This window comes from Telmatherina bonti (genome assembly GCF_933228915.1).
Source record: "Telmatherina bonti genome assembly, chromosome: 15".
In the NCBI taxonomy this organism is placed as follows: domain Eukaryota; kingdom Metazoa; phylum Chordata; class Actinopteri; order Atheriniformes; family Telmatherinidae; genus Telmatherina; species Telmatherina bonti.
Genome location: NC_136613.1, coordinates 2,956,360 through 2,979,634, shown reverse-complemented (window position 1 = coordinate 2,979,634; position 23,275 = coordinate 2,956,360). Strand labels below are relative to the sequence as shown.

Below are 23,275 nucleotides of genomic sequence, written 5' to 3'. Positions count from 1 at the left end.
TTCTAGACATACGACGGCCCTGATCTGCCTCTAGCTTTATTCTAGACATACGACGGCCCTGATCTGCCTCTGGCTTTATTCTAGACATACGACGGCCCTGATCTGCCTCTGGCTTTATTCTAGACATACGACGGCCCTGATCTACCTCTGGCTTTATTCTAGACATACGACGGCCCTGATCTGCCTCTAGCTTTATTCTAGACATACGACGGCCCTGATCTACCTCTGGCTTTATTCTAGACATACGACGGCCCTGATCTGCCTCTGGCTTTATTCTAGACATACGACGGCCCTGATCTACCTCTTTATTCTAGACATACGACGGCCCTGATCTGCCTCTTTATTCTAGACATACGACGGCCCTGATCTACCTCTGGCTTTATTCTAGACATACGACGGCCCTGATCTGCCTCTTTATTCTAGACATACGACGGCCCTGATCTGCCTCTGGCTTTATTCTAGACATACGACGGCCCTGATCTGCCTCTTTATTCTAGACATACGACGGCCCTGATCTGCCTCTTTATTCTAGACATACGACGGCCCTGATCTACCTCTGGCTTTATTCTAGACATACGACGGCCCTGATCTACCTCTGGCTTTATTCTAGACATACGACGGCCCTGATCTACCTCCGGCTTTATTCTAGACATACGACGGCCCTGATCTGCCTCTGGCTTTATTCTAGACATACGACGGCCCTGATCTACCTCTGGCTTTATTCTAGACATACGACGGCCCTGATCTGCCTCTGGCTTTATTCTAGACATACGACGGCCCTGATCTGCCTCTAGCTTTATTCTAGACATACGACGGCCCTGATCTACCTCTGGCTTTATTCTAGACATACGACGGCCCTGATCTACCTCTGGCTTTATTCTAGACATACGACGGCCCTGATCTACCTCTGGCTTTATTCTAGACATACGACGGCCCTGATCTACCTCTGGCTTTATTCTAGACATACGACGGCCCTGATCTGCCTCTGGCTTTATTCTAGACATACGACGGCCCTGATCTACCTCTGGCTTTATTCTAGACATACGACGGCCCTGATCTGCCTCTGGCTTTATTCTAGACATACGACGGCCCTGATCTACCTCTGGCTTTATTCTAGACATACGACGGCCCTGATCTGCCTCTTTATTCTAGACATACGACGGCCCTGATCTGCCTCTTTATTCTAGACATACGACGGCCCTGATCTGCCTCTGGCTTTATTCTAGACATACGACGGCCCTGATCTGCCTCTAGCTTTATTCTAGACATACGACGGCCCTGATCTGCCTCTGGCTTTATTCTAGACATACGACGGCCCTGATCTGCCTCTGGCTTTATTCTAGACATACGACGGCCCTGATCTTCCTCTTTATTCTAGACATACGACGGCCCTGATCTACCTCTGGCTTTATTCTAGACATACGACGGCCCTGATCTACCTCTGGCTTTATTCTAGACATACGACGGCCCTGATCTGCCTCTGGCTTTATTCTAGACATACGACGGCCCTGATCTACCTCTTTATTCTAGACATACGACAGCCCTGATCTGCCTCTTTATTCTAGACATACGACGGCCCTGATCTGCCTCTTTATTCTAGACATACGACGGCCCTGATCTACCTCTGGCTTTATACTAGACATACGACGGCCCTGATCTACCTCTGGCTTTATTCTAGACATACGACGGCCCTGATCTGCCTCTTTATTCTAGACATACGACGGCCCTGATCTACCTCTGGCTTTATTCTAGACATACGACGGCCCTGATCTACCTCTGGCTTTATTCTAGACATACGACGGCCCTGATCTGCCTCTGGCTTTATTCTAGACATACGACGGCCCTGATCTACCTCTGGCTTTATTCTAGACATACGACGGCCCTGATCTGCCTCTGGCTTTATTCTAGACATACGACGGCCCTGATCTGCCTCTTTATTCTAGACATACGACGGCCCTGATCTGCCTCTGGCTTTATTCTAGACATACGACGGCCCTGATCTGCCTCTAGCTTTATTCTAGACATACGACGGCCCTGATCTGCCTCTTTATTCTAGACATACGACGGCCCTGATCTGCCTCTTTATTCTAGACATACGACGGCCCTGATCTACCTCTGGCTTTATTCTAGACATACGACGGCCCTGATCTGCCTCTGGCTTTATTCTAGACATACGACGGCCCTGATCTGCCTCTAGCTTTATTCTAGACATACGACGGCCCTGATCTACCTCTGGCTTTATTCTAGACATACGACGGCCCTGATCTGCCTCTGGCTTTATTCTAGACATACGACGGCCCTGATCTGCCTCTAGCTTTATTCTAGACATACGACGGCCCTGATCTACCTCTGGCTTTATTCTAGACATACGACGGCCCTGATCTACCTCTGGCTTTATTCTAGACATACGACGGCCCTGATCTGCCTCTGGCTTTATTCTAGACATACGACGGCCCTGATCTACCTCTGGCTTTATTCTAGACATACGACGGCCCTGATCTGCCTCTTTATTCTAGACATACGACGGCCCTGATCTGCCTCTTTATTCTAGACATACGACGGCCCTGATCTGCCTCTGGCTTTATTCTAGACATACGACGGCCCTGATCTGCCTCTAGCTTTATTCTAGACATACGACGGCCCTGATCTACCTCTGGCTTTATTCTAGACATACGACGGCCCTGATCTGCCTCTGGCTTTATTCTAGACATACGACGGCCCTGATCTGCCTCTGGCTTTATTCTAGACATACGACGGCCCTGATCTTCCTCTTTATTCTAGACATACGACGGCCCTGATCTACCTCTGGCTTTATTCTAGACATACGACGGCCCTGATCTACCTCTGGCTTTATTCTAGACATACGACGGCCCTGATCTACCTCTTTATTCTAGACATACGACGGCCCTGATCTACCTCTGGCTTTATTCTAGACATACGACGGCCCTGATCTACCTCTGGCTTTATTCTAGACATACGACGGCCCTGATCTACCTCTTTATTCTAGACATACGACGGCCCTGATCTACCTCTAGCTTTATTCTAGACATACGACGGCCCTGATCTACCTCTGGCTTTATTCTAGACATACGACGGCCCTGATCTGCCTCTGGCTTTATTCTAGACATACGACGGCCCTGATCTGCCTCTTTATTCTAGACATACGACGGCCCTGATCTGCCTCTGGCTTTATTCTAGACATACGACGGCCCTGATCTGCCTCTTTATTCTAGACATACGACGGCCCTGATCTGCCTCTTTATTCTAGACATACGACGGCCCTGATCTGCCTCTGGCTTTATTCTAGACATACGACGGCCCTGATCTGCCTCTGGCTTTATTCTAGACATACGACGGCCCTGATCTGCCTCTGGCTTTATTCTAGACATACGACGGCCCTGATCTACCTCTGGCTTTATTCTAGACATACGACGGCCCTGATCTGCCTCTGGCTTTATTCTAGACATACGACGGCCCTGATCTACCTCTTTATTCTAGACATACGACAGCCCTGATCTGCCTCTTTATTCTAGACATACGACGGCCCTGATCTGCCTCTGGCTTTATTCTAGACATACGACGGCCCTGATCTACCTCTTTATTCTAGACATACGACAGCCCTGATCTGCCTCTTTATTCTAGACATACGACGGCCCTGATCTGCCTCTTTATTCTAGACATACGACGGCCCTGATCTGCCTCTGGCTTTATTCTAGACATACGACGGCCCTGATCTGCCTCTTTATTCTAGACATACGACGGCCCTGATCTGCCTCTTTATTCTAGACATACGACGGCCCTGATCTACCTCTGGCTTTATTCTAGACATACGACGGCCCTGATCTACCTCTGGCTTTATTCTAGACATACGACGGCCCTGATCTACCTCTGGCTTTATTCTAGACATACGACGGCCCTGATCTGCCTCTGGCTTTATTCTAGACATACGACGGCCCTGATCTACCTCTGGCTTTATTCTAGACATACGACGGCCCTGATCTGCCTCTGGCTTTATTCTAGACATACGACGGCCCTGATCTGCCTCTAGCTTTATTCTAGACATACGACGGCCCTGATCTACCTCTGGCTTTATTCTAGACATACGACGGCCCTGATCTACCTCTGGCTTTATTCTAGACATACGACGGCCCTGATCTACCTCTGGCTTTATTCTAGACATACGACGGCCCTGATCTGCCTCTGGCTTTATTCTAGACATACGACGGCCCTGATCTACCTCTGGCTTTATTCTAGACATACGACGGCCCTGATCTGCCTCTGGCTTTATTCTAGACATACGACGGCCCTGATCTACCTCTGGCTTTATTCTAGACATACGACGGCCCTGATCTGCCTCTTTATTCTAGACATACGACGGCCCTGATCTGCCTCTTTATTCTAGACATACGACGGCCCTGATCTGCCTCTGGCTTTATTCTAGACATACGACGGCCCTGATCTGCCTCTAGCTTTATTCTAGACATACGACGGCCCTGATCTGCCTCTGGCTTTATTCTAGACATACGACGGCCCTGATCTGCCTCTGGCTTTATTCTAGACATACGACGGCCCTGATCTTCCTCTTTATTCTAGACATACGACGGCCCTGATCTACCTCTTTATTCTAGACATACGACGGCCCTGATCTACCTCTGGCTTTATTCTAGACATACGACGGCCCTGATCTGCCTCTGGCTTTATTCTAGACATACGACGGCCCTGATCTACCTCTTTATTCTAGACATACGACGGCCCTGATCTGCCTCTGGCTTTATTCTAGACATACGACGGCCCTGATCTACCTCTGGCTTTATTCTAGACATACGACGGCCCTGATCTACCTCTTTATTCTAGACATACGACGGCCCTGATCTACCTCTAGCTTTATTCTAGACATACGACGGCCCTGATCTGCCTCTAGCTTTATTCTAGACATACGACGGCCCTGATCTACCTCTGGCTTTATTCTAGACATACGACGGCCCTGATCTGCCTCTTTATTCTAGACATACGACGGCCCTGATCTACCTCTGGCTTTATTCTAGACATACGACGGCCCTGATCTACCTCTGGCTTTATTCTAGACATACGACGGCCCTGATCTGCCTCTGGCTTTATTCTAGACATACGACGGCCCTGATCTACCTCTTTATTCTAGACATACGACAGCCCTGATCTGCCTCTTTATTCTAGACATACGACGGCCCTGATCTGCCTCTTTATTCTAGACATACGACGGCCCTGATCTACCTCTGGCTTTATTCTAGACATACGACGGCCCTGATCTGCCTCTTTATTCTAGACATACGACGGCCCTGATCTGCCTCTAGCTTTATTCTAGACATACGACGGCCCTGATCTGCCTCTAGCTTTATTCTAGACATACGACGGCCCTGATCTGCCTCTGGCTTTATTCTAGACATACGACGGCCCTGATCTGCCTCTGGCTTTATTCTAGACATACGACGGCCCTGATCTTCCTCTTTATTCTAGACATACGACGGCCCTGATCTACCTCTTTATTCTAGACATACGACGGCCCTGATCTACCTCTGGCTTTATTCTAGACATACGACGGCCCTGATCTGCCTCTGGCTTTATTCTAGACATACGACGGCCCTGATCTACCTCTTTATTCTAGACATACGACGGCCCTGATCTGCCTCTGGCTTTATTCTAGACATACGACGGCCCTGATCTGCCTCTTTATTCTAGACATACGACGGCCCTGATCTACCTCTGGCTTTATTCTAGACATACGACGGCCCTGATCTACCTCTTTATTCTAGACATACGACGGCCCTGATCTACCTCTAGCTTTATTCTAGACATACGACGGCCCTGATCTGCCTCTAGCTTTATTCTAGACATACGACGGCCCTGATCTACCTCTGGCGTTATTCTAGACATACGACGGCCCTGATCTACCTCTAGCTTTATTCTAGACATACGACGGCCCTGATCTACCTCTTTATTCTAGACATACGACGGCCCTGATCTACCTCTAGCTTTATTCTAGACATACGACGGCCCTGATCTGCCTCTAGCTTTATTCTAGACATACGACGGCCCTGATCTACCTCTGGCGTTATTCTAGACATACGACGGCCCTGATCTGCCTCTTTATTCTAGACATACGACGGCCCTGATCTACCTCTGGCTTTATTCTAGACATACGACGGCCCTGATCTACCTCTGGCTTTATTCTAGACATACGACGGCCCTGATCTGCCTCTGGCTTTATTCTAGACATACGACGGCCCTGATCTGCCTCTGGCTTTATTCTAGACATACGACGGCCCTGATCTGCCTCTGGCTTTATTCTAGACATACGACGGCCCTGATCTGCCTCTTTATTCTAGACATACGACGGCCCTGATCTGCCTCTGGCTTTATTCTAGACATACGACGGCCCTGATCTGCCTCTTTATTCTAGACATACGACGGCCCTGATCTGCCTCTTTATTCTAGACATACGACGGCCCTGATCTGCCTCTGGCTTTATTCTAGACATACGACGGCCCTGATCTGCCTCTGGCTTTATTCTAGACATACGACGGCCCTGATCTGCCTCTTTATTCTAGACATACGACGGCCCTGATCTACCTCTGGCTTTATTCTAGACATACGACGGCCCTGATCTGCCTCTTTATTCTAGACATACGACGGCCCTGATCTGCCTCTTTATTCTAGACATACGACGGCCCTGATCTGCCTCTGGCTTTATTCTAGACATACGACGGCCCTGATCTACCTCTAGCTTTATTCTAGACATACGACGGCCCTGATCTGCCTCTTTATTCTAGACATACGACGGCCCTGATCTACCTCTGGCTTTATTCTAGACATACGACGGCCCTGATCTGCCTCTGGCTTTATTCTAGACATACGACGGCCCTGATCTGCCTCTGGCTTTATTCTAGACATACGACGGCCCTGATCTGCCTCTTTATTCTAGACATACGACGGCCCTGATCTGCCTCTGGCTTTATTCTAGACATACGACGGCCCTGATCTGCCTCTTTATTCTAGACATACGACGGCCCTGATCTACCTCTGGCTTTATTCTAGACATACGACGGCCCTGATCTACCTCTGGCTTTATTCTAGACATACGACGGCCCTGATCTGCCTCTGGCTTTATTCTAGACATACGACGGCCCTGATCTGCCTCTGGCTTTATTCTAGACATACGACGGCCCTGATCTGCCTCTGGCTTTATTCTAGACATACGACGGCCCTGATCTGCCTCTGGCTTTATTCTAGACATACGACGGCCCTGATCTGCCTCTGGCTTTATTCTAGACATACGACGGCCCTGATCTGCCTCTTTATTCTAGACATACGACGGCCCTGATCTGCCTCTTTATTCTAGACATACGACGGCCCTGATCTACCTCTTTATTCTAGACATACGACGGCCCTGATCTGCCTCTGGCTTTATTCTAGACATACGACGGCCCTGATCTGCCTCTGGCTTTATTCTAGACATACGACGGCCCTGATCTGCCTCTGGCTTTATTCTAGACATACGACGGCCCTGATCTACCTCTAGCTTTATTCTAGACATACGACGGCCCTGATCTGCCTCTTTATTCTAGACATACGACGGCCCTGATCTGCCTCTTTATTCTAGACATACGACGGCCCTGATCTACCTCTGGCTTTATTCTAGACATACGACGGCCCTGATCTGCCTCTGGCTTTATTCTAGACATACGACGGCCCTGATCTGCCTCTGGCTTTATTCTAGACATACGACGGCCCTGATCTGCCTCTGGCTTTATTCTAGACATACGACGGCCCTGATCTGCCTCTTTATTCTAGACATACGACGGCCCTGATCTACCTCTTTATTCTAGACATACGACGGCCGAGATCTACCTCTTTATTCTAGACATACGACGGCCCTGATCTGCCTCTGGCTTTATTCTAGACATACGACGGCCCTGATCTGCCTCTTTATTCTAGACATACGACGGCCCTGATCTGCCTCTGGCTTTATTCTAGACATACGACGGCCCTGATCTACCTCTGGCTTTATTCTAGACATACGACGGCCCTGATCTGCCTCTGGCTTTATTCTAGACATACGACGGCCCTGATCTGCCTCTGGCTTTATTCTAGACATACGACGGCCCTGATCTACCTCTGGCTTTATTCTAGACATACGACGGCCCTGATCTGCCTCTTTATTCTAGACATACGACGGCCCTGATCTGCCTCTTTATTCTAGACATACGACGGCCCTGATCTGCCTCTTTATTCTAGACATACGACGGCCCTGATCTACCTCTGGCTTTATTCTAGACATACGACGGCCCTGATCTGCCTCTGGCTTTATTCTAGACATACGACGGCCCTGATCTGCCTCTGGCTTTATTCTAGACATACGACGGCCCTGATCTGCCTCTTTATTCTAGACATACGACGGCCCTGATCTGACTCTAGCTTTATTCTAGACATACGACGGCCCTGATCTGCCTCTGGCTTTATTCTAGACATACGACGGCCCTGATCTACCTCTGGCTTTATTCTAGACATACGACGGCCCTGATCTACCTCTGGCTTTATTCTAGACATACGACGGCCCTGATCTGCCTCTGGCTTTATTCTAGACATACGACGGCCCTGATCTGCCTCTGGCTTTATTCTAGACATACGACGGCCCTGATCTACCTCTGGCTTTATTCTAGACATACGACGGCCCTGATCTGCCTCTTTATTCTAGACATACGACGGCCCTGATCTGCCTCTTTATTCTAGACATACGACGGCCCTGATCTGCCTCTTTATTCTAGACATACGACGGCCCTGATCTACCTCTGGCTTTATTCTAGACATACGACGGCCCTGATCTGCCTCTGGCTTTATTCTAGACATACGACGGCCCTGATCTGCCTCTGGCTTTATTCTAGACATACGACGGCCCTGATCTACCTCTAGCTTTATTCTAGACATACGACGGCCCTGATCTGCCTCTGGCTTTATTCTAGACATACGACGGCCCTGATCTGCCTCTGGCTTTATTCTAGACATACGACGGCCCTGATCTGCCTCTGGCTTTATTCTAGACATACGACGGCCCTGATCTACCTCTGGCTTTATTCTAGACATACGACGGCCCTGATCTACCTCTGGCTTTATTCTAGACATACGACGGCCCTGATCTGCCTCTGGCTTTATTCTAGACATACGACGGCCCTGATCTACCTCTGGCTTTATTCTAGACATACGACGGCCCTGATCTACCTCTGGCTTTATTCTAGACATACGACGGCCCTGATCTGCCTCTGGCTTTATTCTAGACATACGACGGCCCTGATCTGCCTCTGACTTTATTCTAGACATACGACGGCCCTGATCTGCCTCTTTATTCTAGACATACGACGGCCCTGATCTGCCTCTGGCTTTATTCTAGACATACGACGGCCCTGATCTACCTCTAGCTTTATTCTAGACATACGACGGCCCTGATCTGCCTCTAGCTTTATTCTAGACATACGACGGCCCTGATCTGCCTCTAGCTTTATTCTAGACATACGACGGCCCTGATCTGCCTCTGGCTTTATTCTAGACATACGACGGCCCTGATCTACCTCTAGCTTTATTCTAGACATACGACGGCCCTGATCTGCCTCTAGCTTTATTCTAGACATACGACGGCCCTGATCTACCTCTAGCTTTATTCTAGACATACGACGGCCCTGATCTGCCTCTAGCTTTATTCTAGACATACGACGGCCCTGATCTACCTCTGGCTTTATTCTAGACATACGACGGCCCTGATCTGCCTCTTTATTCTAGACATACGACGGCCCTGATCTGCCTCTGGCTTTATTCTAGACATACGACGGCCCTGATCTGCCTCTTTATTCTAGACATACGACGGCCCTGATCTACCTCTTTATTCTAGACATACGACGGCCGAGATCTACCTCTTTATTCTAGACATACGACGGCCCTGATCTGCCTCTGGCTTTATTCTAGACATACGACGGCCCTGATCTGCCTCTTTATTCTAGACATACGACGGCCCTGATCTACCTCTTTATTCTAGATATACGACGGCCCTGATCTGCCTCTTTATTCTAGACATACGACGGCCCTGATCTGCCTCTGGCTTTATTCTAGACATACGACGGCCCTGATCTGCCTCTGGCTTTATTCTAGACATACGACGGCCCTGATCTGCCTCTGGCTTTATTCTAGACATACGACGGCCCTGATCTACCTCTGGCTTTATTCTAGACATACGACGGCCCTGATCTGCCTCTTTATTCTAGACATACGACGGCCCTGATCTACCTCTGGCTTTATTCTAGACATACGACGGCCCTGATCTGCCTCTGGCTTTATTCTAGACATACGACGGCCCTGATCTACCTCTGGCTTTATTCTAGACATACGACGGCCCTGATCTGCCTCTTTATTCTAGACATACGACGGCCCTGATCTGCCTCTGGCTTTATTCTAGACATACGACGGCCCTGATCTACCTCTGGCTTTATTCTAGACATACGACGGCCCTGATCTGCCTCTAGCTTTATTCTAGACATACGACGGCCCTGATCTGCCTCTAGCTTTATTCTAGACATACGACGGCCCTGATCTGCCTCTGGCTTTATTCTAGACATACGACGGCCCTGATCTACCTCTGGCTTTATTCTAGACATACGACGGCCCTGATCTGCCTCTTTATTCTAGACATACGACGGCCCTGATCTGCCTCTGGCTTTATTCTAGACATACGACGGCCCTGATCTGCCTCTGGCTTTATTCTAGACATACGACGGCCCTGATCTACCTCTGGCTTTATTCTAGACATACGACGGCCCTGATCTGCCTCTGGCTTTATTCTAGACATACGACGGCCCTGATCTACCTCTGGCTTTATTCTAGACATACGACGGCCCTGATCTGCCTCTTTATTCTAGACATACGACGGCCCTGATCTGCCTCTTTATTCTAGACATACGACGGCCCTGATCTGCCTCTGGCTTTATTCTAGACATACGACGGCCCTGATCTGCCTCTTTATTCTAGACATACGACGGCCCTGATCTGCCTCTTTATTCTAGACATACGACGGCCCGGATCTACCTCTGGCTTTATTCTAGACATACGACGGCCCTGATCTGCCTCTTTATTCTAGACATACGACGGCCCTGATCTGCCTCTGGCTTTATTCTAGACATACGACGGCCCTGATCTGCCTCTGGCTTTATTCTAGACATACGACGGCCCTGATCTGCCTCTTTATTCTAGACATACGACGGCCCTGATCTACCTCTAGCTTTATTCTAGACATACGACGGCCCTGATCTGCCTCTGGCTTTATTCTAGACATACGACGGCCCTGATCTGCCTCTGGCTTTATTCTAGACATACGACGGCCCTGATCTACCTCTGGCTTTATTCTAGACATACGACGGCCCTGATCTACCTCTGGCTTTATTCTAGACATACGACGGCCCTGATCTGCCTCTGGCTTTATTCTAGACATACGACGGCCCTGATCTACCTCTGGCTTTATTCTAGACATACGACGGCCCTGATCTACCTCTGGCTTTATTCTAGACATACGACGGCCCTGATCTGCCTCTGGCTTTATTCTAGACATACGACGGCCCTGATCTGCCTCTGACTTTATTCTAGACATACGACGGCCCTGATCTGCCTCTTTATTCTAGACATACGACGGCCCTGATCTGCCTCTGGCTTTATTCTAGACATACGACGGCCCTGATCTACCTCTAGCTTTATTCTAGACATACGACGGCCCTGATCTGCCTCTAGCTTTATTCTAGACATACGACGGCCCTGATCTGCCTCTAGCTTTATTCTAGACATACGACGGCCCTGATCTGCCTCTGGCTTTATTCTAGACATACGACGGCCCTGATCTACCTCTAGCTTTATTCTAGACATACGACGGCCCTGATCTGCCTCTAGCTTTATTCTAGACATACGACGGCCCTGATCTACCTCTAGCTTTATTCTAGACATACGACGGCCCTGATCTGCCTCTAGCTTTATTCTAGACATACGACGGCCCTGATCTACCTCTGGCTTTATTCTAGACATACGACGGCCCTGATCTGCCTCTTTATTCTAGACATACGACGGCCCTGATCTGCCTCTGGCTTTATTCTAGACATACGACGGCCCTGATCTGCCTCTTTATTCTAGACATACGACGGCCCTGATCTACCTCTTTATTCTAGACATACGACGGCCGAGATCTACCTCTTTATTCTAGACATACGACGGCCCTGATCTGCCTCTGGCTTTATTCTAGACATACGACGGCCCTGATCTGCCTCTTTATTCTAGACATACGACGGCCCTGATCTACCTCTTTATTCTAGACATACGACGGCCCTGATCTGCCTCTTTATTCTAGACATACGACGGCCCTGATCTGCCTCTGGCTTTATTCTAGACATACGACGGCCCTGATCTGCCTCTGGCTTTATTCTAGACATACGACGGCCCTGATCTGCCTCTGGCTTTATTCTAGACATACGACGGCCCTGATCTACCTCTGGCTTTATTCTAGACATACGACGGCCCTGATCTGCCTCTTTATTCTAGACATACGACGGCCCTGATCTACCTCTGGCTTTATTCTAGACATACGACGGCCCTGATCTGCCTCTGGCTTTATTCTAGACATACGACGGCCCTGATCTACCTCTGGCTTTATTCTAGACATACGACGGCCCTGATCTGCCTCTTTATTCTAGACATACGACGGCCCTGATCTGCCTCTGGCTTTATTCTAGACATACGACGGCCCTGATCTACCTCTGGCTTTATTCTAGACATACGACGGCCCTGATCTGCCTCTAGCTTTATTCTAGACATACGACGGCCCTGATCTGCCTCTAGCTTTATTCTAGACATACGACGGCCCTGATCTGCCTCTGGCTTTATTCTAGACATACGACGGCCCTGATCTACCTCTGGCTTTATTCTAGACATACGACGGCCCTGATCTGCCTCTTTATTCTAGACATACGACGGCCCTGATCTGCCTCTGGCTTTATTCTAGACATACGACGGCCCTGATCTGCCTCTGGCTTTATTCTAGACATACGACGGCCCTGATCTACCTCTGGCTTTATTCTAGACATACGACGGCCCTGATCTGCCTCTGGCTTTATTCTAGACATACGACGGCCCTGATCTACCTCTGGCTTTATTCTAGACATACGACGGCCCTGATCTGCCTCTTTATTCTAGACATACGACGGCCCTGATCTGCCTCTTTATTCTAGACATACGACGGCCCTGATCTGCCTCTGGCTTTATTCTAGACATACGACGGCCCTGATCTGCCTCTTTATTCTAGACATACGACGGCCCTGATCTGCCTCTTTATTCTAGACATACGACGGCCCGGATCTACCTCTGGCTTTATTCTAGACATACGACGGCCCTGATCTGCCTCTTTATTCTAGACATACGACGGCCCTGATCTGCCTCTGGCTTTATTCTAGACATACGACGGCCCTGATCTGCCTCTGGCTTTATTCTAGACATACGACGGCCCTGATCTGCCTCTTTATTCTAGACATACGACGGCCCTGATCTACCTCTAGCTTTATTCTAGACATACGACGGCCCTGATCTACCTCTGGCTTTATTCTAGACATACGACGGCCCTGATCTACCTCTGGCTTTATTCTAGACATACGACGGCCCTGATCTGCCTCTGGCTTTATTCTAGACATACGACGGCCCTGATCTGCCTCTGGCTTTATTCTAGACATACGACGGCCCTGATCTACCTCTGGCTTTATTCTAGACATACGACGGCCCTGATCTACCTCTGGCTTTATTCTAGACATACGACGGCCCTGATCTGCCTCTGGCTTTATTCTAGACATACGACGGCCCTGATCTACCTCTAGCTTTATTCTAGACATACGACGGCCCTGATCTGCCTCTTTATTCTAGACATACGACGGCCCTGATCTACCTCTGGCTTTATTCTAGACATACGACGGCCCTGATCTGCCTCTGGCTTTATTCTAGACATACGACGGCCCTGATCTGCCTCTGGCTTTATTCTAGACATACGACGGCCCTGATCTGCCTCTGGCTTTATTCTAGACATACGACGGCCCTGATCTGCCTCTGGCTTTATTCTAGACATACGACGGCCCTGATCTACCTCTGGCTTTATTCTAGACATACGACGGCCCTGATCTGCCTCTTTATTCTAGACATACGACGGCCCTGATCTACCTCTTTATTCTAGACATACGACGGCCCTGATCTACCTCTGGCTTTATTCTAGACATACGACGGCCCTGATCTGCCTCTTTATTCTAGACATACGACGGCCCTGATCTACCTCTTTATTCTAGACATACGACGGCCCTGATCTGCCTCTGGCTTTATTCTAGACATACGACGGCCCTGATCTGCCTCTTTATTCTAGACATACGACGGCCCTGATCTACCTCTAGCTTTATTCTAGACATACGACGGCCCTGATCTGCCTCTGGCTTTATTCTAGACATACGACGGCCCTGATCTGCCTCTTTATTCTAGACATACGACGGCCCTGATCTGCCTCTGGCTTTATTCTAGACATACGACGGCCCTGATCTGCCTCTTTATTCTAGACATACGACGGCCCTGATCTACCTCTAGCTTTATTCTAGACATACGACGGCCCTGATCTGCCTCTGGCTTTATTCTAGACATACGACGGCCCTGATCTGCCTCTGGCTTTATTCTAGACATACGACGGCCCTGATCTGCCTCTTTATTCTAGACATACGACGGCCCTGATCTACCTCTTTATTCTAGACATACGACGGCCCTGATCTGCCTCTGGCTTTATTCTAGACATACGACGGCCCTGATCTACCTCTAGCTTTATTCTAGACATACGACGGCCCTGATCTGCCTCTTTATTCTAGACATACGACGGCCCTGATCTGCCTCTTTATTCTAGACATACGACGGCCCTGATCTACCTCTGGCTTTATTCTAGACATACGACGGCCCTGATCTGCCTCTGGCTTTATTCTAGACATACGACGGCCCTGATCTGCCTCTTTATTCTAGACATACGACGGCCCTGATCTGCCTCTGGCTTTATTCTAGACATACGACGGCCCTGATCTGCCTCTTTATTCTAGACATACGACGGCCCTGATCTACCTCTTTATTCTAGACATACGACGGCCCTGATCTACCTTTTTATTCTAGACATACGACGGCCCTGATCTACCTCTTTATTCTAGACATACGACGGCCCTGACTTTGGGTTTCTCTATGTTTGATTCTGCTGTTTGTCCTTCTCGTGTTGCAGAGCGCTCCAGAAAGTGTGAACAGAGTGAGAGGAGGACTTCTTCTCCACCTCTGCGATGTCCTGCCCACCTGTTGGCCATGGTCTCCTTCCTCTCCACGATGTAGGCTGTGATTGGCTTGCCTCCATCCGCCGGGGGCTCCCAGCTGATCAGGGCGGAGTCGTGGTACACCTCCTTCACCGTGGGCTGTTTGGGAGCGTCGGGTACCTCTGTGATGATGTGACGAGAGCAAACAGACACCATCAGACTGACGCTAACCCTGAGGAAGCCTCCAGGATGGACTCTGCGTGAGCTTACTGAAGACGTCTCTGGCTTTAGTTTCTGCTGACAGCAGGGGGTCGCTGATGCCGTGGATGTTCTGAGCCATGATCCTGATGATGTACTCGCGACCCTCGATCAGCTTCGGCACCTGGAAACCGACAGGAGGGAGGATTTCCGTCTGGCTGCAGACTGCGGCGATGGCAGCTGATAATGCGGTGATCGTTTCTGACCTTGCAGGTGGTCCTGGTGCAGGACGAGGTGACGGGCATCCACAGGTCTCTGTTGGTGTCTCTCTTCTCGATGATGTAGTTGGAGATGGCGCAGCCTCCGTCATCCAGAGGGGGGTTCCAGGAGATCACCATGTAGTTCCTGTAGACCTCGTTGAAGACGACGGGGCCTTCTGGCGGCTGAGGACGGTCTGTCAGGAGGAAACGTTTACGCAGGTCAGCCTTTATTCTACGCTTCAGCTGCATCCTGCCTTAAAAATCACTAAAAATTCTCTTCTGGATTAAACGAGATTCAGTGTTGAAGGCGGTTCTTGTCAGACCGGTCTACCCAGCAGAAGCTGCTGGTCCCGGCCCGGTTCAGCCCGACAGAAAGCTAATCGGGATAATTCTGCTCCAGCTGCTGATGACTTTAAATCCGCGTTTTGCTTTTAGTGTTTTGGGTGTTTGCATCGTTCCCTGATCCGACTCACCGACCACGGTGATGGTGCAGAGTCCCGTGCGCGCTCCGGCGGCGTTCTCCACGCTGACGCAGTAGCGTCCGCTGTGCTCCCTCTTGGCCTTGCTGATGTTGAGGCTGAGGTGATGGGCGGTGCTGAGGAGGCCGATCTCCTCGTCTGCCTTCAGCTCCTCCTCGTTCCTAGTCCAGGTGATGGCCGGGAGCGGCTTGCCGCTGTAACGTCCTGACAGCGTGCAGGAGTCTCCCACCTTCACCATCATCTTGTCCCTGAAGTCCAGGTCCAGGACGGGTGGTTCTGAAAGGCAGAGGGAATGTTAGAGGAGGAACTCCTGCAGGTGGAGCTGCTGACCGGTGATGCTCGTCTCTCACCCAGTTCGTCTCTGCACTGCACCGGTTTGGTGATAATGGACGCCTTGCCCTGCCCCACCTGGTTGACGGCGTACACCTTAAACTCGTGACTCGAGCCGTCCTTCAGCCCCGTCAGCCTGAACTGTCTGTCCATCAGTTTGTCGTCTCCACCGACCCGCGTGAAGCTGTCCCGCCCGATCATTCGTGACTCCAGGACGTATCCTGTCACCTCGGAGCCGCCGTCGTACTTTGGCGGTCTCCAGGCAACGGAGATGGAGTCCTTGGTAACGGCGGTGATGATGAGGTCCTCCGGTCGCTCCGGGACGGCTGAAGGAGACGAAAGTGGGATGAAACACGGATTCATGAACCGACTGATCGGCTTTTAAAGTTGTTTCGACATTTTAAATTTGGAAAATTATTCCACAGTTTTACTGAAGTCCAGAAGGTTTAGGATCCGGACCGAGCCGGTTCCTAAAGCCGGTTCCTGAGCCGGTTCCTAAAGCCGGTTCCTGAGCCGGTTCCTAAAGCCGGTTCCTGAGCCGGTTCCTAAAGCCGGTTCCTAAAGCCGGTTCCTAAGCCGGTTCCTAAAGCCGGTTCCTAAAGCCGGTTCCTAAAGCCGGTTCCTAAAGCCGGTTCCTGAGCCGGTTCCTGAGCCGGTTCCTAAAGCCGGTTCCTAAAGCCGGTTCCTAAAGCCGGTTCCTGAGCCGGTTCCTAAAGCCGGTTCCCGAGCCGGTTCCCGAGCCGGTTCCTAAAGCCGGTTCCTGAGCCGGTTCCTAAAGCCGGTTCCTAAAGCCGGTTCCTAAGCCGGTTCCTAAAGCCGGTTCCTAAAGCCGGTTCCTAAAGCCGGTTCCTAAAGCCGGTTCCTAAAGCCGGTTCCTGAGCCGGTTCCTAAAGCCGGTTCCTAAAGCCGGTTCCTAAAGCCGGTTCCTAAAGCCGGTTCCTAAAGCCGGTTCCTAAAGCCGGTTCCTAAAGCCGGTTCCTGAGCCGGTTCCTAAAGCCGGTTCCTAAAGCCGGTTCCTAAGCCGGTTCCTAAAGCCGGTTCCTGAGCCGGTTCCTAAAGCCGGTTCCTAAAGCCGGTTCCTAAAGCCGGTTCCTGAGCCGGTTCCTGAGCCGGTTCCTAAAGCCGGTTCCTAAAGCCGGTTCCTAAAGCCGGTTCCTAAAGCCGGTTCCCGAGCCGGTTCCTAAAGCCGGTTCCCGAGCCGGTTCCTAAAGCCGGTTCCTAAAGCCGGTTCCTAAAGCCGGTTCCCGAGCCGGTTCCTAAAGCCGGTTCCTAAAGCCGGTTCCTAAAGCCGGTTCCCGAGCCGGTTCCCGAGCCGGTTCCCGAGCCGGTTCCTAAAGCCGGTTCCTAAAGCCGGTTCCTAAAGCCGGTTCCTAAAGCCGGTTCCTGAGCCGGTTCCTAAAGCCGGTTCCTAAAGCCGGTTCCCAAAGCCGGTTCCCGAGCCGGTTCCCGAGCCGGTTCCCGAGCCGGTTCCTAAAGCCGGTTCCTAAAGCCGGTTCCTAAAGCCGGTTCCTAAAGCCGGTTCCTGAGCCGGTTCCTAAAGCCGGTTCCTAAAGCCGGTTCCCGAGCCGGTTCCCGAGCCGGTTCCCGAGCCGGTTCCTAAAGCCGGTTCCTAAAGCCGGTTCCTAAAGCCGGTTCCTGAGCCGGTTCCTAAAGCCGGTTCCTAAAGCCGGTTCCTGAGCCGGTTCCTGAGCCGGTTCCTAAAGCCGGTTCCTGAGCCGGTTCCTGAGCCGGTTCCTAAAGCCGGTTCCTGAGCCGGTTCCTGAGCCGGTTCCTAAAGCCGGTTCCTAAAGCCAGTTCCTGAGCCGGTTCCTAAAGCCGGTTCCTAAAGCCGGTTCCTAAAGCCGGTTCCCGAGCCGGTTCCTAAAGCCGGTTCCTAAGCCGGTTCCTAAAGCCGGTTCCTAAAGCCGGTTCCTAAAGCCGGTTCCCAAGCCGGTTCCTAAAGCCGGTTCCTAAAGCCGGTTCCTGAGCCGGTTCCTAAAGCCGGTTCCTAAAGCCGGTTCCTAAAGCCGGTTCCCAAGCCGGTTCCTAAAGCCGGTTCCTAAAGCCGGTTCCTAAAGCCGGTTCCCGAGCCGGTTCCTAAAGCCGGTTCCCGAGCCGGTTCCTAAAGCCGGTTCCTAAAGCCGGTTCTGAGCCGGATCCTAAAGCCGGTTCCTAAAGCCGGTTCCCGAGCCGGTTCCTAAAGCCGGTTCCTAAAGCCGGTTCCTAAAGCCGGTTCCCGAGCCGGTTCCTAAAGCCGGTTCCTGAGCCGGTTCCCGAGCCGGTTCCTAAAGCCGGTTCCTAAAGCCGGTTCCTAAAGCCGGTTCCTAAAGCCGGTTCCCGAGCCGGTTCCTAAAGCCGGTTCCTAAAGCCAGTTCCCGAGCCGGTTCCTAAAGCCGGTTCCTAAAGCCGGTTCCCGAGCCGGTTCCTAAAGCCGGTTCCGAGCCGGTTCCTAAGCCGGTTCCTAAAGCCGGTTCCTAAAGCCGGTTCCGAGCCGGTTCCTGAGCCGGTTCCTAAAGCCGGTTCCGAGCCGGTTCCCGAGCCGGTTCCGAGCCGGATCCCGAGCCGGTTCTGAGCCGGATCCTGAGCCTGTTCCGAGCCGGATCCTCAGCTGGTTCCGAGCCGGATCCTCAGCCGGATCCTCAGCTGGTTCCGAGCCGGATCCTCAGCCGGATCCTCAGCTGGTTCCGAGCCGGATCCCGAGCCGGATCCTCAGCTGGTTCCGAGCCGGATCCTCAGCCGGATCCCGAGCCGGATCCCGAGCCGGATCCTTAGCCGGTTCCGATCCGGATCCTAAAGCCGTTCCTGAGCCGGTTCTTGAGCGTGCATCGGGTGCTGCACCATGTGGCAGACTCACAGATGGGGTCTTTGATGAGGACCATCTTGTCCGTCTCGATGAACGGTCCCATACCGATGATGTTCTCGGCTGCGATCCTGAAGAAGTAACCCTTTCCGTCAATGAGTCCCTGAACCACGGCGTTGTTCCTTGTCACCGTGTAGGACACGGAGGTCCAGCCCATTCGGTCGGACTCCCGCTTCTCAATGATATAGTTGGTGATGGCGGAGCCGCCGTCGTCCTCGGGGGAGTACCAGGTCAGCTTGCAGGAGTCGGTGGTCAGATTCTCGCCAGCAAAGGGAAGACCGACGGGTCCGGGGACGTCTGCAGGGAAGCAGAAGGTCAGACCTGTTGTTCTGGTTCATATTTCCTTTCTGTTGGCTTCGTCCAGGACTCACCCAGGACCTCCACAATGACCGCCTTCCTCCTCTCCCCCCCCTCGTTCTTGGCGCTCAGCGTGTAGATGCCCTGGTGTTGGCGTCGGCAGTTCTTAATGACCAGAGAGTTGGAGATGCCGGTCTGCTCCACAGCAGCCTCTTTGGGCACCTCGGCGTCGTCGCGGCACCAGGTGATCTGCGGCGCGGGTTTACCGGACACGTAGGCGATGATGCGGATGGTGGCGCCGGCGTGGACCACAATCTTCTCCTTCACCGACGCATCCAGGTCCATCTCAGGAGGAACTGGAGGCGCAAACAGTTTTTAAGCACAAAGAGGCCGACGCTGCAGAACGGGACATGAACCGGAAGGCAATCTGATCTCACTGGTTCTGTCTTTGCACTCGATCATCTCAGAAACCAGTCCGGGGTCTCCCACTCCGGCAGCGTTCACGGCTCGCACTCGGAACCGGTACAGACCTCCTTCCTTCAGTTCGCTCACCACAAACTTGGTTCCTCTGACCTCAGTGTCCTTTGCCTGCGGAGACACGACCGTCTCAGACCTGGAAGCCGATGGTTGCTGAGAAGCTGGTCAGTAATTGGTCGCGCCTACCTTCTCCCAGCCTTCATCGGTCTCGGGCTCCTTCTCCTCGGTGTCGCTTAGCAACAGTAGCTTCCTCTGAGCCTTCTTCTCCTCCTCCTCCTTGTTTACCTCCTTGAACTCCACGATGTAGCCCGTCACCTTGGAGCCTCCGTCTGCGGTGGGAGGGATCCACTCCAGCTCCACGGTGGACTTGGTCCAGTCCGTCACCTTTGGGGTGGGGGGGCCTGGAGGCTCTACACGCAGACAGAAACGTTTGCATGCATCAGGATGAAGAGGATGATGAAGATGCAGCTCTCTGATTGGCTGCTGTGATGGACTTACTGATGGGGTCTCTGCAGAGGACGGGGTCCGAGGGCATGCTGGGTAGACCGCAACCAGCCGCGTTCATGGCGATGATTCTGAACTGGTACATGGCGCCCTCCAGCAGGCCGGTGACATCCCAGTTGTTGCCCAGCGGTAGCGCCCGGATCGGGTTGCGGGTCACCCGGGTCCAGCGCTTGGAGGTCGTCTCCTTCTTCTCCAGGAAGTACCCGGTGATGGAGGAGCCGCCGTCGTACTTGGGCTCGTCCCAGTTGACGGTCATGGACTCCAGGCAGACGTCGGTCACGGTCGGCTTTTCACACTGACCTGGAACAGCTGCAAGAGAAGGTTCATCAGGAACCAGAACCAGAACCAGAGAGGTGGATCAGGTTTGGTGCTGACTGGTCCGATCCGGACTTACTGAACAGGTTTCTGGCCTTCTCCGGTTCGCTGACCAGCGGAGGCCCAACTCCAAACTTGTTCTGAGCCATGATTCTGAACTCGTACTCGTGGTTCTCCGTGAGCCGGGTCACCACATAGGCGCATTCTTTAGGATCATTGGAGACATGGACCCAGGACTTCCGGTTGTCCTCACGCTTCTCCACCACGTAGTTGGTGATCTTAGATCCACCGTCATCCGTAGGAGGGGTCCACGCCAGCCCGATCCGCTCTGCGAACACCTCGGTGAACTTGACTGGTCCAATGGGTGGTCCCGGTGGTCCTGCAGAAGGAGGAAAAGGGTCAGTCTGGACCTTCAGAGCGTCATGCAGGGATTCTGTGGAGTTTGTTTCTCACCCAGAACCATGAGCTTGATGTCCTTGGTGACGGTTCCCAGACTGTTGCTGGCCGTCAGGCTGTAGAGGGCGCTGTCGAGCCGGCTGGCCTGCTGCAGCAGCAGCGTGCATTTGTCCTGCGTCACCAGTTTGTTGATGTGCTGGTCGTACTGGACGGCGGCCTTCTCCTCGGGTTTGGCCAGGCTGGCTTTGCTCCAGGTGAGCGTGGGGAACGGACAGCCGCTCACCTTGGCCACCATGCTGATATCGCAGCCCTCCTCGCCCTCCATGGCCTCGCGCAGCTCGATGGTGGGGGCGCCTGCGCAAACAAACCAGTTCAGCCACAAGTAGATTCCCAGGTGGAAGAGATGGAACCACTCTGAAAGTCACTCACATGTCTGATCTTTGATGACCATGGGTCCGACGGTGGCGGAGGGACGGCTGGGCCCGGCGGCGTTCACAGCCTTCACCCTGAACTCATACTCTCCTCCCTGCAGATGAACAAACCATCATCAGTTACGCCTCATGAAGAAAACCAAGCTAAACGTCTCAATGTCCATCAGTCAGAACCCTGCGTGTGGTGCTCCACAGGGATCCGTTTGGGTCCACTTGCATTTCAGTTCCTACATGATGATGATGATGATGATGATGAGTCTATCTGAAGTAAACCCTGACGTACTCTACCAGCGGTACAGGCTGAAGAAATGTCTGATTAATAAATGTTCAGACTGTTTTTAGGTTTAATTCCACTGACTTTGGAGAAAACCATCAGTTTCACGTCCGTTTTTACATTAAAGCCTAAAATTTATTTTACTCCAAAAAATGGAAGAATCTTCTGGAACGTTTCAGCTGTTAACACGACCACATTCAGCCACTGCAACCATTAAACTCAGTCTTTGTAAGAAAGATCCTCTTTCTGGGTTCTAGAGGGCTTATTGGTCCTCGTTTAAACCAGCAGGTCCGGGTCGGTATGGGATGGTTTCCTGCAGTTAATCCTGATCTCTGTTGCGTTTCCGGGGCAACTGTATCCTCACCTCAAAGACGTAGTGATAGATGTGTCACCCGTATGACAGATTGATGTCGTAGCGGCGTTCTGAGGAAGAAGACAGTGACCCAGAACCAAAATCGGGGTGGTGACGGCCAGCAGTAACAACGTTTAATCCTCCGTTTATTTAAAAGTTCCTTTCTTTACCCATTGCTGAATAACAAGTCACGATTCTTTCCACCAATCAGAGGACTGCAGCATTTTAGCTCCACCCTTTAGAGTTGGATTGGTATGGGTTCTCAGAAAAATGGGACAGTTTGTACCAAATATTCTGGATCCTGTCCCAGGTTTATCCGTGGGAACACCAAAACTGTGTACCAACCTGTCCTGTACTGAGCCGAACCACACGGAACCGGACCTGCTGGTGGAAACGGGTCTAAAGAGCCTCAGGTGGGACCGTATGCTTCACTAGAATCCCTATCAGCTGAATCGGGTCACAACTGACTGGACATGTGTAAGTGTTCCTCAGGTCTGAGGACAAAACCGACCTCCTTCAGGTCCTCCACCACGAAGCTGAGCTCCTCCACGTCTCTCTTGTTGCACTGCTTCCACGTCTCCTTCTCTTTGCCGCTGGTGTCCCAGCTCAGACGCTCGATGATGTAATGCTTCACTGGAGAGCCGCCGTTGTTTTTCGGAGGTTCCCAGCTCAGGGTGACGGTGGTCTTCGTCACAAGGTTGACCTTCAGCTTGGTGGGGGGATCGGGCGGGTCTGAGGAAGAGGAAGAGGAGGGTTAATGTTGC

At 51.8% G+C, this 23,275-nt stretch overlaps 1 protein-coding gene across 1 annotated transcript in view; it reads right to left on the bottom strand.

Moving 5' to 3' along the window:
- LOC306766733 (titin-like) overlaps positions 1-23,275 on the bottom strand; it is a 377,999-nt gene that overhangs the window by 75,269 nt on the left and 279,455 nt on the right. The window contains 14 exon segments of the mRNA XM_079254554.1: positions 15,403-15,541; positions 15,630-15,741; positions 15,824-16,011; positions 16,291-16,572; positions 16,647-16,952; positions 19,460-19,762; positions 19,837-20,118; positions 20,200-20,350; positions 20,426-20,649; positions 20,738-21,052; positions 21,138-21,437; positions 21,512-21,808; positions 21,884-21,980; positions 23,023-23,243. Of these exon segments, the coding sequence (XP_079110680.1) occupies positions 15,403-15,541; positions 15,630-15,741; positions 15,824-16,011; positions 16,291-16,572; positions 16,647-16,952; positions 19,460-19,762; positions 19,837-20,118; positions 20,200-20,350; positions 20,426-20,649; positions 20,738-21,052; positions 21,138-21,437; positions 21,512-21,808; positions 21,884-21,980; positions 23,023-23,243 (3,217 nt within the window).